Raw genomic sequence first — 13,639 nt, forward strand, 5'->3', positions numbered from 1 at the left:
CATTCAGAAGTGATTAAAACTCAAGATGCTGGCCATCAGATTGGACTTTCCTTTTTCAATTAAACTTGGTTTTCTATGTTCTTATACCTTCATTTATTAAGTTCAAATCCAGCTTTTAATTTTGTGCAGTATTGGTGTTCTCTCACAAAATTGTTTACTTTTAAAGTTTCAACTGCAATTGTTACACAATGTTCCTGTTATGATATATATGCCTGATATTATTAACACTATTAAAAACTCATGGACTCTTATTATTCTCTTGATTATGTAGAACTATCTAGGTTTTTAATCTACCAGAAGATGAGAGACTGTTTCTTCTTAGTTACCACTTCTAGATATTCCACTAATTTATCCAGTGTCTGGAGCACACAGTTGTGCCCTCTGGATACAGGGTATGATTATTAATGTTAATTAAATGCTGGACTCCTTTTCCAGTTGGCTGTTATGTGTGACCATTAGTGCTGATCAGTCCTTTCTACTCATGGTACAGAACTACTTTTAAAGCTGCTACTTTTCTTACCAGTCTTTCCTTGCACAGATCAAAAAAACCCCATGTCTTTATATTATAAACATATGTAAAATTAGAAAAAATAACCATATGATTAAATACTTATTAAAAAAATGAAAATAAAAGATGTTCTACCCTGTTTGTGTTTGTGTGTGTGTGTGTGTGCGTGTGTGTGTAATGCCACTTTATATCCTTTACATTAACTTTTCTGTTTGAGTAACTCTTAGCCTCTGGCAGACTCAAATTGTTTCATTTAGCCATAATGATTACTATTTGTTATTGTTGTTGTTTGTATTTTTATGTTCATAATGTCAGAGTTAGCCAGAGAAAAGCCTTAGGTTGCTTTCCTTAGCCTTTCAAAACCACCTGCAACTTGTTTTTAGACAAACGTTGTTTTCTGGCAACAAAAGAATGTTCCAGAAATATTCTGTTTTTTTCTGTCCTCCTCTTTTTTCTTTTCCTAACAGTTAAGGATCCCTGGTTCTTTTTGTTGGTGGATATTGGGCAAGGTGTATCTGGACTGCCCAAAGGTGCTGGCTGAGGCAAAAGTGCTCTTGCTGATACTGGTCTTTTTTAAGGAGAGATTTGGAAAAGATATTTCTTTTAGGCCTATGAGTTCACATCGATTTTTCTTCTGTAACATGTTGCTGCAGCTACTCTCCTTTTCTTATGAAATTTCGCCGCTTCAAAGACTGTCCGCCACACTAACAAGAAAGTTTCTTTGTAAGCAAGGTATCAAAGCAAAGCAATTTAAAATAAGCAGATTGGAGAACCCTTCTTTTAGACCAGTGGTAGATGGACTCCTGCTAGTCCACATATCAAGGGTCACCTGCAAAATGAGAATAAAATAAGAACAATGTAGTGAGTTTCCCAAATTTAATTTGTTTAGTTTGTTGGTGTTACTTTTTAAAATTAAATGTTAGGATAGCAGTGGCAGAGTTTTAAAATATTTCCTTGTTAAAAAAATGAAGTCTGTTTTTAATTTTATTTTCCAAACTGAAAGTGGATGTGTTAACTGTCAAAATTCAGAAGAGGGTTGAACAATCCAACCTTGAAAAAATTATGTATGTTCCTGGACCTCAGGAACTGCTGGATCCAGGAACCAGAAGACCTACTGGTATGACACTTTTCATTTTTCAAGTAGACTTAGTCTGATCTTAACCATGCAATGAAGTCCAAGGCTCCTGTGGTGTGCATCTTGCAATATCTATCACCAAAGAGGAACTTTTCTCATTTCTCTGAAAGGGCTATGATCGGCAAATTAAATGTGGTTAAAATACTCATCTTGGACTATTCAGCAAGGACAGGAAGTTTGGCTAATGTAAGAACCGTATTGTCTTCTGGAAGCTAGGTGGATCAAGTGAGGTGGTTCCAAAGGGAGAAATGCTGAGCAAGCCATAGAAGCTTACTATGAGGAAGCTGTCCTTACTTGGCATAACAACAAAACATATGCCAGCACTCATTTATTTCCTTTCTTCCTTTGTTCTGATCTTTATTGCCTTCTAAATGTTGTTGGTTGTGTAACTTTGCTGGAGCTGCCATAACAAAATACCAAGGACTGGGTGGCTTAAACAGCAGAAATTTATTTTCTTACAGTTCTGTAAGCTGGAAGTCCAAGATCAAAGTGTAAGCAGGTTTGATTTGTCCTGAAGCCTTTCTCCTTGGCTTGCAGATGGCTGCGTTCTTCCTGTGTCCTCCCGTAGTTGTCCCTCTGTCTGTATTGTCTGTCCTAATATCCTCTTATAAGAACACCAGTCACATTGGATTAGGGCCCACCCTTATGAGCTGATTTAACTGTAACTTCTTCTTTAAGGGTACTACCATCAAAAATAATTACATTCTAAGGTACTAGGGGTTAAGACTTCAGATTATGAATTTTGGATGAAAATAGTTGAGATCATAATATTGGTCAATGAAATTCAAAATACAAGTATATAATTATTTAGGCCAATTTGAAGCTATGTCAGTTACTACCCTTTCACTATAAAGCACTTATTTTTTTAACCAATGTATTCTTGACTACTCGATTAAGATTCTCTCATTTGGATACTGCTTAATATACGCTAATAATAGTATCTTTATACCACCTCCTTTTTCTAAACTCTGAATTTTCCACAGTCAACTTCAGTTATGTTTCTTTTATTGTTTCAGTATTGTTTTGTATTTTTGAGAGTGGCAGCTTATCTTTTGTTATCTATATTTTATAACATCTTTTTGATGCTATTATAAATAAGCAACTTATTCTCAGTGGGCTATTCCTGCCACAATATGTCATAGAGTGTCCAAGAAACAGTAGATTTTATTTACAGTTTAAATTATTAGATACCTTTTAATTAATACAGATACAATGCAATCCAATGCAATCTAATACAGTAATAATTCCCTGTAACTTTCATTTACAGAAAGAAGCCTTTGTATTTGGGGATGTTTATCACCTTTGAAACTGTGCTCTATTCACAGAAAACATGTGTTTCTAAAGTTTAATAATGTTTAATTCTATTTTTTACAGTGAGAATGGTTTATTTAAAATTCGCAGTATACTTATTTTTAATCCCAAGAACTAAGGAGCTCAGTGTCCCTTTGATAATATCATTAGGCTTTCTTTAATGAATGTTTACTTTTTAAAATATAACTTAAGGTAACATTCAAATCAATGGAAAAAGTAATCTGAAATGTTGTGGCATCATTTAGTAGTTAGGTTGTTTTTCTTGATACCTTTTTTTTGTACTGTTGTTATTTCAATCCTAGTCTTGAACTGTAAATTCTTGCTTTTCTTAACATATTCACTACCAATCTATACACAGATATACAAATCAGGACTTTATTCTTCACTCAAGAAGTTCTATTGCTGTGCATCACTGTTTTCCTTCAAGAATTCTCAATATACCGTTTGCTATTTGCCCTCTTAAGAAAAAAGATAAAGAAACATAATATAGCTCTAATATTTATGACATTGTGAAAATCAGTAGTTGATTTTTAATCTGATTGACATTTATTTCTGTTGTTCATCCCTCTTTAATCTAAAGCAAATGCTTGGGAAATAGTAACTGGATCCCCACTTCCAAACACAATGTAAATTAATGTCTCAGGATTGGCACTGTATATAAAAATTGTTTGAGAAGCAATTCACTCAATGTGTCAGAAGACTGTTACACAGATTTGAAAGATAAATATTAGAAAAAGAATCTAAAGGTTTAGTTCATACACGTCTATACGTTGGGAAGACCTCTGTGCACTTTTAATAAGAATTAAATTTTTTATAGTAATTAATGAAATTTTTTATTGGGCTGATAGTTTTAAAGCTTATAAGATAATCAACAATTCCTGGGGTTCAGTTAAAGCATTTCCTGTCTAATTTTGAGTTCTTTTTTTGCTTCATGGCATCTACATGTAGTTATTTCCTCAGTTTCTCAGTGATTTGGTTTCTGACTATTGATTTTGCTTTTTCTTCAGGATGTTTTGAATAATTTGGGCTCTTGTGAATTGGATGAAGATGATCTAATGCTTGATTTGGAATTTTTAGAGGAACAGAATCTTCGTCCTTCAGGTAAGTGTTGAATAAATGCATAGTATCATACAACTCTGTTCCTAGTCATTTGGCTTCCATTGACAAGCTAAATATTATTTAGGCTGCATTCAGTATTTTCTATCCCCAGTTTGTATATTCTGTGTGCAAGGCACATGGTAGGTACCCTGGACCCATGATTCTGGTGGTCTTAAATCTATTATGGAAATGTAAATTCTGTTGGAAGATAATTATAAAAGGAAAAAAAAACTATAAAACAATTACAACCCCATTTTTGTTTATAATACAACCAAATGAAAGTTTTGTGGATCTAGATTTACGCTTTCAAATCTTAAGCTACCTCAGTAATAACTGTGAAAGTTAGTGTTGATGCAGTAAGGTTGACCTCAAAATTAATAATCACCAGTAGCAATCACAAACACATACTCATAAACACATACATACACATAGTTATAGTGTAAGATAAATAAATTATTGCTGAATGAATTAAGAAGGGAGCCCCATTGTATTTGTAATAGTTTAAATTTTTATTAAAGCATAGAGTACAATGTCTTCAAATATCAAAATTACTCTCTTTGAAGTAGGAAATAGGAATTAATTTTTCAAATTTAGATATTTGACTAAAAAGGCAAGTTTTACTTATTTTTTTACTGCTAATAAAACCTTTAACATACTATTTTCCTGTTAAAGTAGAAGTAACATTAAACTTGAGCTTTAAAATCATGAGTCTTAGTGAATACATTTGAGAAAATCAATCTCTTGGACTTTATTGTTCATGTATTGAACTTTCAGGAGTTAGGCATAATCTCTAAGATTTTTTCCAGCTGTAATATTTTATGATGAATTTTTGTTTATGCAGTATTTTTATATTATAAGTAGTATCATATTAACAATTGTTTAAAAAGAGAAATAACAATATTTATACTTTCTTACATTCTATTTTAGGCTAATATCAAAAAGAAACTACTTAAAACTTTTTTTTCTGGTTAAATATGAATTTACAATAACCATTTCTTGAGACATTCTTCCTGCAGTTGATATGACAGATACTCTTTTGAAAATGTAGATTTTTCTCACTTTTATGCAGATACCTTATATAATTTTGGCATTCATGTGTATTTATCTTTAAAGAATTACACTTGGTGGCAATGTATACTTTTTTGGTGGGAGATTTGTCAATATCTAGGGAAACTATACATACATTTGCCTTTAGATCCAGCTATCCAACATCTAGAAATTCAATCCTAAAACAATGGAAATATACAAAATAATATATGCAAATAGCTATTTGTTGCAAAATATTTGCAAAAACAAAATGGTGGAAACACCTCAAATATCCTTTAACAGAACATTTGTTGAATGTACAATGGTGTACTAAGCAGTCTTTAAAAGGAATAATGTTGATGTCTTTATGTGCTATGGCATGATTGTAAAGATATACTATCAATGGAGAACTTTGCAATAATGGATCAGACTGGCAGTACCTAAAATCATTGATCTCTAATGGCACTGTAAGTGTAACAACTAATCATTTTGTCCCTCTTAATGCAATGACTAGAGAAGTACACAGCAACACCACTCCTGCCCACAAGTAGTCTCTTAATTAAACCATGATTTTACAGGAGAGGTTGGAATGAGGGGAGAGGGAATGCTAAATGGCATGATGGGATTTCAGGCAAACAAATATAGGATGTAGAGAATTCTACAGGATAAATGGTCTGATTTCTTTAACAACAACAAAAAATGACATGATGAAAGTGGTAAATGCAATGTGACCCGTGTGTTGGCAAAACATAAAAACACTATACAAATATATTTCTGAATTCTCAAAGAAGTTTGAGTAGTGATGGAATTATTATCACAGAATTACTTTTTGGGGGGTGTTGAATATTTTTCTTTGGTTTTGTCTTTTAAAGAAAACACATTATAGAAATGTGTGTGGTTGAAACAATATGGTATCTGTGATTTGCTTTATCAACAAGTATAGAGGAGGAAATAGATGAAACAAAGCTGGGAAATCATTGAAAATTATCAAAGCTGGGCAGTAAGTGCTGGAGGCATAAGTTTCATTGCTTAATTGTAGTATTTTCTCTATTTTGTGTATTTTAAAGATTTTTCACAATAAAAATAAAACCAAGTAATAAACAGAATTATAAATAACAGCAATCTCAGTTATGTTTGGTAAGCAATCATGATAGAGCAAAGGATGACTTAAAATTATAAAGAGTTAGCTCAATTTATTTGCTTTGGAACAAAAATGAACATTTGTAAACTTTAGTTTCTCTTTTATAAAATAATGAGTGTTATGTACTTCATTAGTTTATTATTAAAAAAATGATATAACAAGTATGATGAATCTCCAGAGTCAGTTTCAACGTGCAGATAACTTCGTTGAAGCCAGAAATAGGGTACTTTATGCATCAACTGAGTTAACAAAGTTGTTCATAAGATAAATGATGCTACTTTGCATATGTGAAATACAGTTCTAATAAATGAGATATTCCTTAAAGTGACTTGGGTTTGTTTAATGTTACTTAATAAAGTGTTTTTTGAAAACCAATTTCACTTTGGATGCCACAATATGGGTTTTTAAAAAAGCCACAAATATCTGTTTATATATATAAGCTCAGAAAGAAGAACTTCTGGTTAAATTGGTTTGACACAATTTATTTTCTTTTTTAAGAAACATAATTAAAGGCTTTCTCAAAATGTAAGAAGCTCATTATTGATATTTGATATTGATAAAAAGCTCATTAATGCTAAACATTCTAAAATGATGGTTTAAATAAAAGTGATTTTCAAAAGTCTGAAAACTAAAATAATGATACAATTAAATTCTACTACTTACATTATTGAAAATCATAGAGGGTTTTAAAAAACTTCATTAGAACAAAACATTAATTTGGGGGTATAAGGTCTTATTAAAGCAAAGATTTATAGCAATTTATAATGAAGTTTACTATAATGGCCAAGATGAGTTTTGTGAAAGACCAGAGAAGTATTTTTGTTTTTAAAATATTAAGTCAGATGTTTCTAATAATTGTCATGTGTGGCATATATAAATTTTACTAGTTTAATATATAATTACTGATGGTTAGATTTGCAAAGACTAGAGAAACCATGTATTGAAAGTGTAGGAATTCTGCTGTTCTTTTTTACTACAGTAATTAGTACATGGTAGATGCTCAATTGATATCTGTTAATGTGACTTTATTTAAAACATAGTCAGTCACCTTTGGACATGTGTATAATGAAAAAGATGAATTGAAAATAAAAACAAAAATTAGTGAAGTTCAATCATTTTCTTTTTACAGAAAATCAATTACCTTTAATTAAGAAATCAGTTTTTCTGGACAAAACTTGAAAATCTGTAATTTAAAATTTTTTTCTGCATTTTTTTCCAAATGTATATTGGACACTTTATATTGAGCAATTTAACATGCAAAGAGGCATTCTAAAGGCCAATGGAATGCATAATAAATGTATATATGTTAATATTCATATATTAACTACTGTTGAAAGATACACTACTTGCAGTATAAACAATATGAGTTAAAGCATATCAACCAGCCAAGTGAAATATCAGAATAGCATAAGCAAAAGAGTTGTGTGGTTCAAAGTCTGTGTCATACAAATGCTCATATACTTCTACATTTGAATATACATCTGTGTATTTCATCATGTTGTTGTTGCATTTTGTGCTTATGACTTGTGCTACATAAAGACTGCTATTACTGTAGTCATAATAATTTTGGACATCTTTTAATATGTATGTTATTTCATTCTTTGCTATCTGCATTTTCATCTAAAAATGAATTATAAGTTTGCAGTTAGATTTTTAAAAGTTTGTTTTTGACCAGTGCTGTGAACAATTTGAATAAAATTCCATGAATTCTTTGAATATATAAATATACCTATGGAGTCCTAAATGAACATACTTTCTTGCTAAAGAAAAGAGGTAGTATGAACACATTATAGTACAAATAAAATATTTGTTTAAAAGTGCAATAAGTAGATATTATCTTTTTGTTTAATGAAAGCAAGAAAGGACAATTTCAATGAAAGAAAAGTGTCTGAATTCAAAATGAGTTGCCAAAAGAGACTTGCTTTAAGGAAAAAAAAATAAAAGCAACTATTCTGAATAATTTATTCTGATCTTGGCATTATCTAATATTTTTGTAAATTCTAAGCTATGATTTTACATTTAAAAGCCTATGGATAAACCTTCCAGATGTCTAGTATGTTTTCTTAAATTAATGCTTAAGTTACTTTTCTGGAAAATATTTTTTTGAACAACTAATATGCATCATATTTAAATACAAGATTATCAATTTGTTTAATACCAGACATTCCATTTTCCCTGTGGTAAAATATTATATTTATTATTTCTCTATTTAATAAATCATTTATAATGCACATATGACCACAGTTTTTTTTAATTTAAAAATATGAGATACTATCATTTATACATTGATAAACTTAAAAATATTAGGGACTCTTCTCATATTTTATATCTCTCATCACTCTTTTATTCATGTTTTTGCCACAAATTGAGTCATGCAAGATGTTAGCAGTGATGTTGGTTAGATATACCTCAACAGTCTTTTGAAAAATTAAAGCAGTAACAAAATTTACTAGCATTTAGTATGACTAAGACTCAGATAAGTGACCTTAACATTTTCTTTACACCGAAATACATGTTATGAACTATATAATTTGTCAAAGGAGAAATACCGGAAGTATATTTTGGCTGAATTTTTCTTCATGTAGTTTTACATTTTTGTGTTTAGGAATTTTTTCTATTAATTTAAACATCTTGCAAAATAATCATTTGAGAAAAACAGGATAATGATAAAAGAAAGATATGAAAAATAAGATGAAGCCACAGGTCAGTTTAGAGCACAAGTATTACCACAGAGAGCCAAAAATGCTAGTTGGAGTATACTGCTAGCATATGTGAAGAAAGAAACAGAACCAATTGCATTATTAAAACTATATACCGTGAATCATTCAATCAATCAGCTAATGCATTTTTTTAAAATGAAGGAATTCTTGATACTAAGAACTGACAGAAGAGGGGGAGGGTATAGTATAGCTCAAGTGATACAGCACATGCTTCTTAGCATGTACAAGGTCCTGGGTTCAATTCCCAGTATCTCCTCTAAAAATAAATAAATAAATCTAATTACCTACTCGCCCCACCAAAAGAACTGAAAGATATTTTGCTCACATGTCTTTATAAAGTATAAATGATCTGACATCAAGAATAGTTTCCTCAGCAACTTCTTTCAGTACAAGCTGGTGGCATCATGCTACCAGTTCAGAGAAGAATTTCTAAATGGTGACACATCAGTGTAGCAAAAGCTGGGAGCTTTATAAAGATCTTGCTTAATCCAAAAATAAAATCTAGTTCCTCATCCATAGTTCATATTCCTAGGATAATTTTAATGGTGAAAATAAAGTAAATGTTGTCAAGCATTTTCTTCAGACATAAGGTAATTACCATAAAGCCTGATAGAATATCTAATATGAAGCAGTGTTACTTCTTGATGAGTCCTCCAAAATGAACTGTTTGCAAAGTATTTAACTGTTATGTAACTGAATAAGATGTTTTCTACAAATAGATGCAATCAAAACACCAGTTAAATATCAAACAGTGCATACTATTCAATAAAGAATAAGAATTTGAGTTTTGGTTTTGGAGCATTTAGTCTGTAGCTGTTCTTTTGCACAATAAACTAGAACAAGGTCACATGGCTGTTGAGGCTGCCTCTGGTGTTATCTTCATAGTGGCAGAAGCTGATGGGAAACATACACCTGGCTAATTTGACAGTGAAGCATAATCATTAACTACATGAGTTAAAGTTAAAAGGAAAGAAGGCTGAAACACATCTTGGTGTTACCTGTTTGGAACATATTCATTAAAATACTATTTCTCCAATTCTTTCCTTGACACTTTGTGTTAATACTAGGAGTGGGAGGAAAACTGGATGCCTACAATAAGCCATGCTCTTTTCTAAACTATCTCAAGTTATCTTCACAGTAGCTCTCTGAGAGGAAATTGCATTTTAAAGATCCATTCAAATTAAAGAGGCCACAAATTAATATCAAAAGAGAGCAGGCAGTTTGGAGACAGACACAGCTAAGTTAGAAGAGCAACTTTGCCACAGTAGCCTTTGGCAAGTGATCCAGTCTTTCTGAGCCCTTTCCCCTCATTTGTCAATTGGCAATAAAAATATCTATCTCAAAATATTATCCTACCCAAATGGATGACATATTTACACGTGAAGTGCCTTTCACAGTTGCCTAGAATAAAGTAGGAGCCCAGTACAATTTGCATACTTATCTTGAACTCTTTAATTTCTTGTCAAAGAATTTGTCCTGTCACTGGTTATTTTTTGTAGTTCTTAATTTCTAAATGCTTCATCATTATTATATATATTTTTAAATATGCCTTCTGATTTGAATTTTTGTTATCTGTGTAACATATTAAATGGTGATTTGTTAGTACTAGTTATTCAAAAATAAATTAAGTCACTTTGCTTATAATCCGTGATACATTTCCTTGTGTTCAAATCAATGTAATTAGATGCATGAAAACATTTTTTTTTAAATATTAGTTGTGTCCAAAATACCACAACATATTTAAAATAGCAATTTTTCAGAGAAACAATAAATTTCTGTGTTAAATATTGTAAAACTTATTAACCCAAATTATTAATGTTCAGAGAGAAAGCTAGGCTATTCCTTTGTATTAAATTTGATGTTTACAATTTGCAGATGAGTTACTCAATTGAAAATACATTTTAATTATTTATCATTCTTTGATGAAAATAATGTAATGGTCATTTGGATGACTGGGTGAAGAAACTTTAAGTTGTTTTTGTTAGTTTATTTTGGACATTATATCTAAAAACACCTAGGGCATTGTCGCTTGCTATATGTCCAGATGCAAATGGGGAAGTAATGGCCCAATGATATCAATTAGGAATTAATTAGGTAGTTGTTAAATTATTTTGAGTTTGATGAACAAGCACTATAAAATTCTGCAGTGAGTTAGGAAGTCCTCCTGTGCCTATTAATTAAAGAGGTAATTTTTGTTATTAATTTTTATGGATAATAGCACAGCAGAGCTGAGATGAAACCCTAGTGGCTTTGCTAATCTGAATGGTAATGTACAAATTGCAACAACATTCACACAGGGAAAATTATAAACATCAACTATAAGTTTTTACAAGCTTTGGTATGTCTGGATCATAAAAACTGTGTGTGTGTAAGATATATTCAGTCTGATTATATAAAGCTAAGAAACATGACACTTAATTTTGGAAGAATAACTTAGTAGCTGAACATCTGGACTCTGGAGTTAGACAAATTTTAGCCACAGTCAGGCTGTGTAAACATAAACAAATTACTGAATCTCTCTGAGCTTTGCTTTCTCATCTGAAAATGGGGACAATAAAAGTACCTTCATCATAAGTTTGTTGTGAGGAATAATAAAGCATAGCAGAATGTATTGTCACATGTTTGGCATGTAATGTTTTAAGAATTATAGCTAATACTATTTATGCAGTATGCATGATAAAATATGATGTACCTGAGGATTAATAGGAATTTGATCTTGCCAGTTTTGATGACGTTTTCAGTCTCTTAGTGGAGGCTCTCAACCACATTTACAAGTGTAGTATTTCTCAAATTTTAAGTATAGAATACCACAAAATGAATGTTGTGACTATCATCAAACTTACACAATTATGGCATTAAATAAAATCACAGAACGATGATAAGTAGCATTTATTAAATCTATCTGCCAGGTAAATGACCTCTTTCACATTTAAGATAATTTAAACTTTGAGTGATAAAATATTATAGGTAATGGATGTCCCAAGGGAACTCAAACAAAGTTTTGTTAACTTTGCTCTGTGTTTAATCATTATGATTCTTTTGACTAATAAAATTAATTTATATAAATTTTAGAATAACAAGTACACTGAAGCTTTTGTTTCAGACTGACTCTTCTTCCTATTAACTTACTCAGTTATGGGCATCACTTATATATTTTTGCCTTTCACTTCATGCAAGAAGCTGAAATTCACTTATATTTTACTGGAGCATCTATGCTGTCCCAAGCGCTGGTCTAGACACTTAGCCATTTCTGTTTTTGCTTTGTTTGTAAGCCATAATTTGTAAGCACTTTGAATTACCCCATAATTCTAAAAACTATCTAGAAATGATTATTCTTGCTTTATAGATGAAGGAATGAAGACCCAGAAAAGTATCGTTATTGGTCCAGGATTACAGAGCCAGTAATGGCAGAACTAGGGTTTAAATTATACTGTGGTGACTTCATGCTACCTAGTGTTTTCACAAAACAGATCTCTCAGTGAAGGTTAGTTACTAGAAGAAGCAGTTATAATAAAAGTGCAAAATATTCTTTGGTAACACAGTGTTTGAGTAATACTATAGTGAGAACAGAATTGTGACATCAGTTGTCATTTCATAGGCTTCATGTCCTGGTGCTGTTGCTCTTTCTCATTTCTGCCTCAAAAGGCTTGGAGTACCTATTATCTGTTTGGTGGCCATTAGATGGCAGTCTTGTTCTGGTAATGATGATAGTAACCCTGTCATACATTTGTATTCAGCTTTATAGTTTACAAGGGATTTCAAATATGTTATCTCATCAAATTATCACAATAACACTCTGAAATAGGTGTTAATATATCCCAAGTACAGTAGAGGAAGCAAATACTCCGTGGTTAAAAACTTACTGAAGTTCATATAGCCGGTATTAACCCAGATCTTAACATTAAATGATAGGATTTTTTCACTATCTTTCTGGATATCTTGCTGCTTCTAATTTTACATAGTACGATTCTAATGTATTTGGTTATATATTTTCTAAGGCCGTTGAAAATCATAGTAACATCTTAGAAAAGGGTTGCTTCAAACAGGCACATTGGATGTGGTGAAAAATAAGTACCACTAGCAAAAAAGCAAAAGAAAAGGCAAAAAAGCTTTGAAAAGTAGACAGTCATAAGGCAGAAGAAATAGTATGGGGTCATTTGATGTAAGAACAGACATCTCCATTCACATCAGCAGGTCATGAGGCATTACTGTATTGCAGTATATTTTTCTATTGCATTTAAAAAAAGTATTATAGCCCTGAATCATCAAGAAAAAAAGGTTATATTCTGCATACTCTGCATATGGTAAGCTATATTATTCTCTTAGGAAATACATCTATCTGAACTGGGTTTTTTCCTCTTTAATATGTTAAGAGGAAAATTTTCTTAGTTCTTGATAAATTTTATCCAGAAAGTATCATTTTATAAAGATTCCAGATTGCAAAATTTTGAATATATTTTAAAATGCTTTTCATGTAATTTTTATATTTCTCCCCATACTTTTTCCCCAACTTCTTGCAAACGACTGACTAGACATAAGAAGAGTATGTGAGAAGGCTTACTAATTTCATTCTTTAAAAAGCAATAATTTATTTGTAGTCTACTGGCAGGATATAGGGATCACAATATAAGTTAAACTCAAGACTATTCAATTATCCATAGTATCTATTTTCAGGGTTGATAGTCCAAAATTTTAATGGT

At 31.2% G+C, this 13,639-nt stretch overlaps 1 protein-coding gene across 11 annotated transcripts in view; it reads left to right on the forward strand.

Moving 5' to 3' along the window:
* CCSER1 (coiled-coil serine rich protein 1) overlaps nucleotides 1-13,639 on the forward strand; it is a 1,107,668-nt gene that overhangs the window by 216,810 nt on the left and 877,219 nt on the right. For all 11 annotated transcript variants that reach the window (XM_032459742.1, XM_032459692.1, XM_032459747.1 and 8 more), the window contains one exon: nucleotides 3,962-4,055. In XM_032459742.1, the coding sequence (XP_032315633.1) occupies nucleotides 3,962-4,055 (94 nt within the window). The remainder of the gene's footprint in view (nucleotides 1-3,961; nucleotides 4,056-13,639) is intronic.

The sequence above is a fragment of the Camelus ferus genome, chromosome 2 (assembly GCF_009834535.1).
Source record: "Camelus ferus isolate YT-003-E chromosome 2, BCGSAC_Cfer_1.0, whole genome shotgun sequence".
NCBI lineage: Eukaryota > Metazoa > Chordata > Mammalia > Artiodactyla > Camelidae > Camelus > Camelus ferus.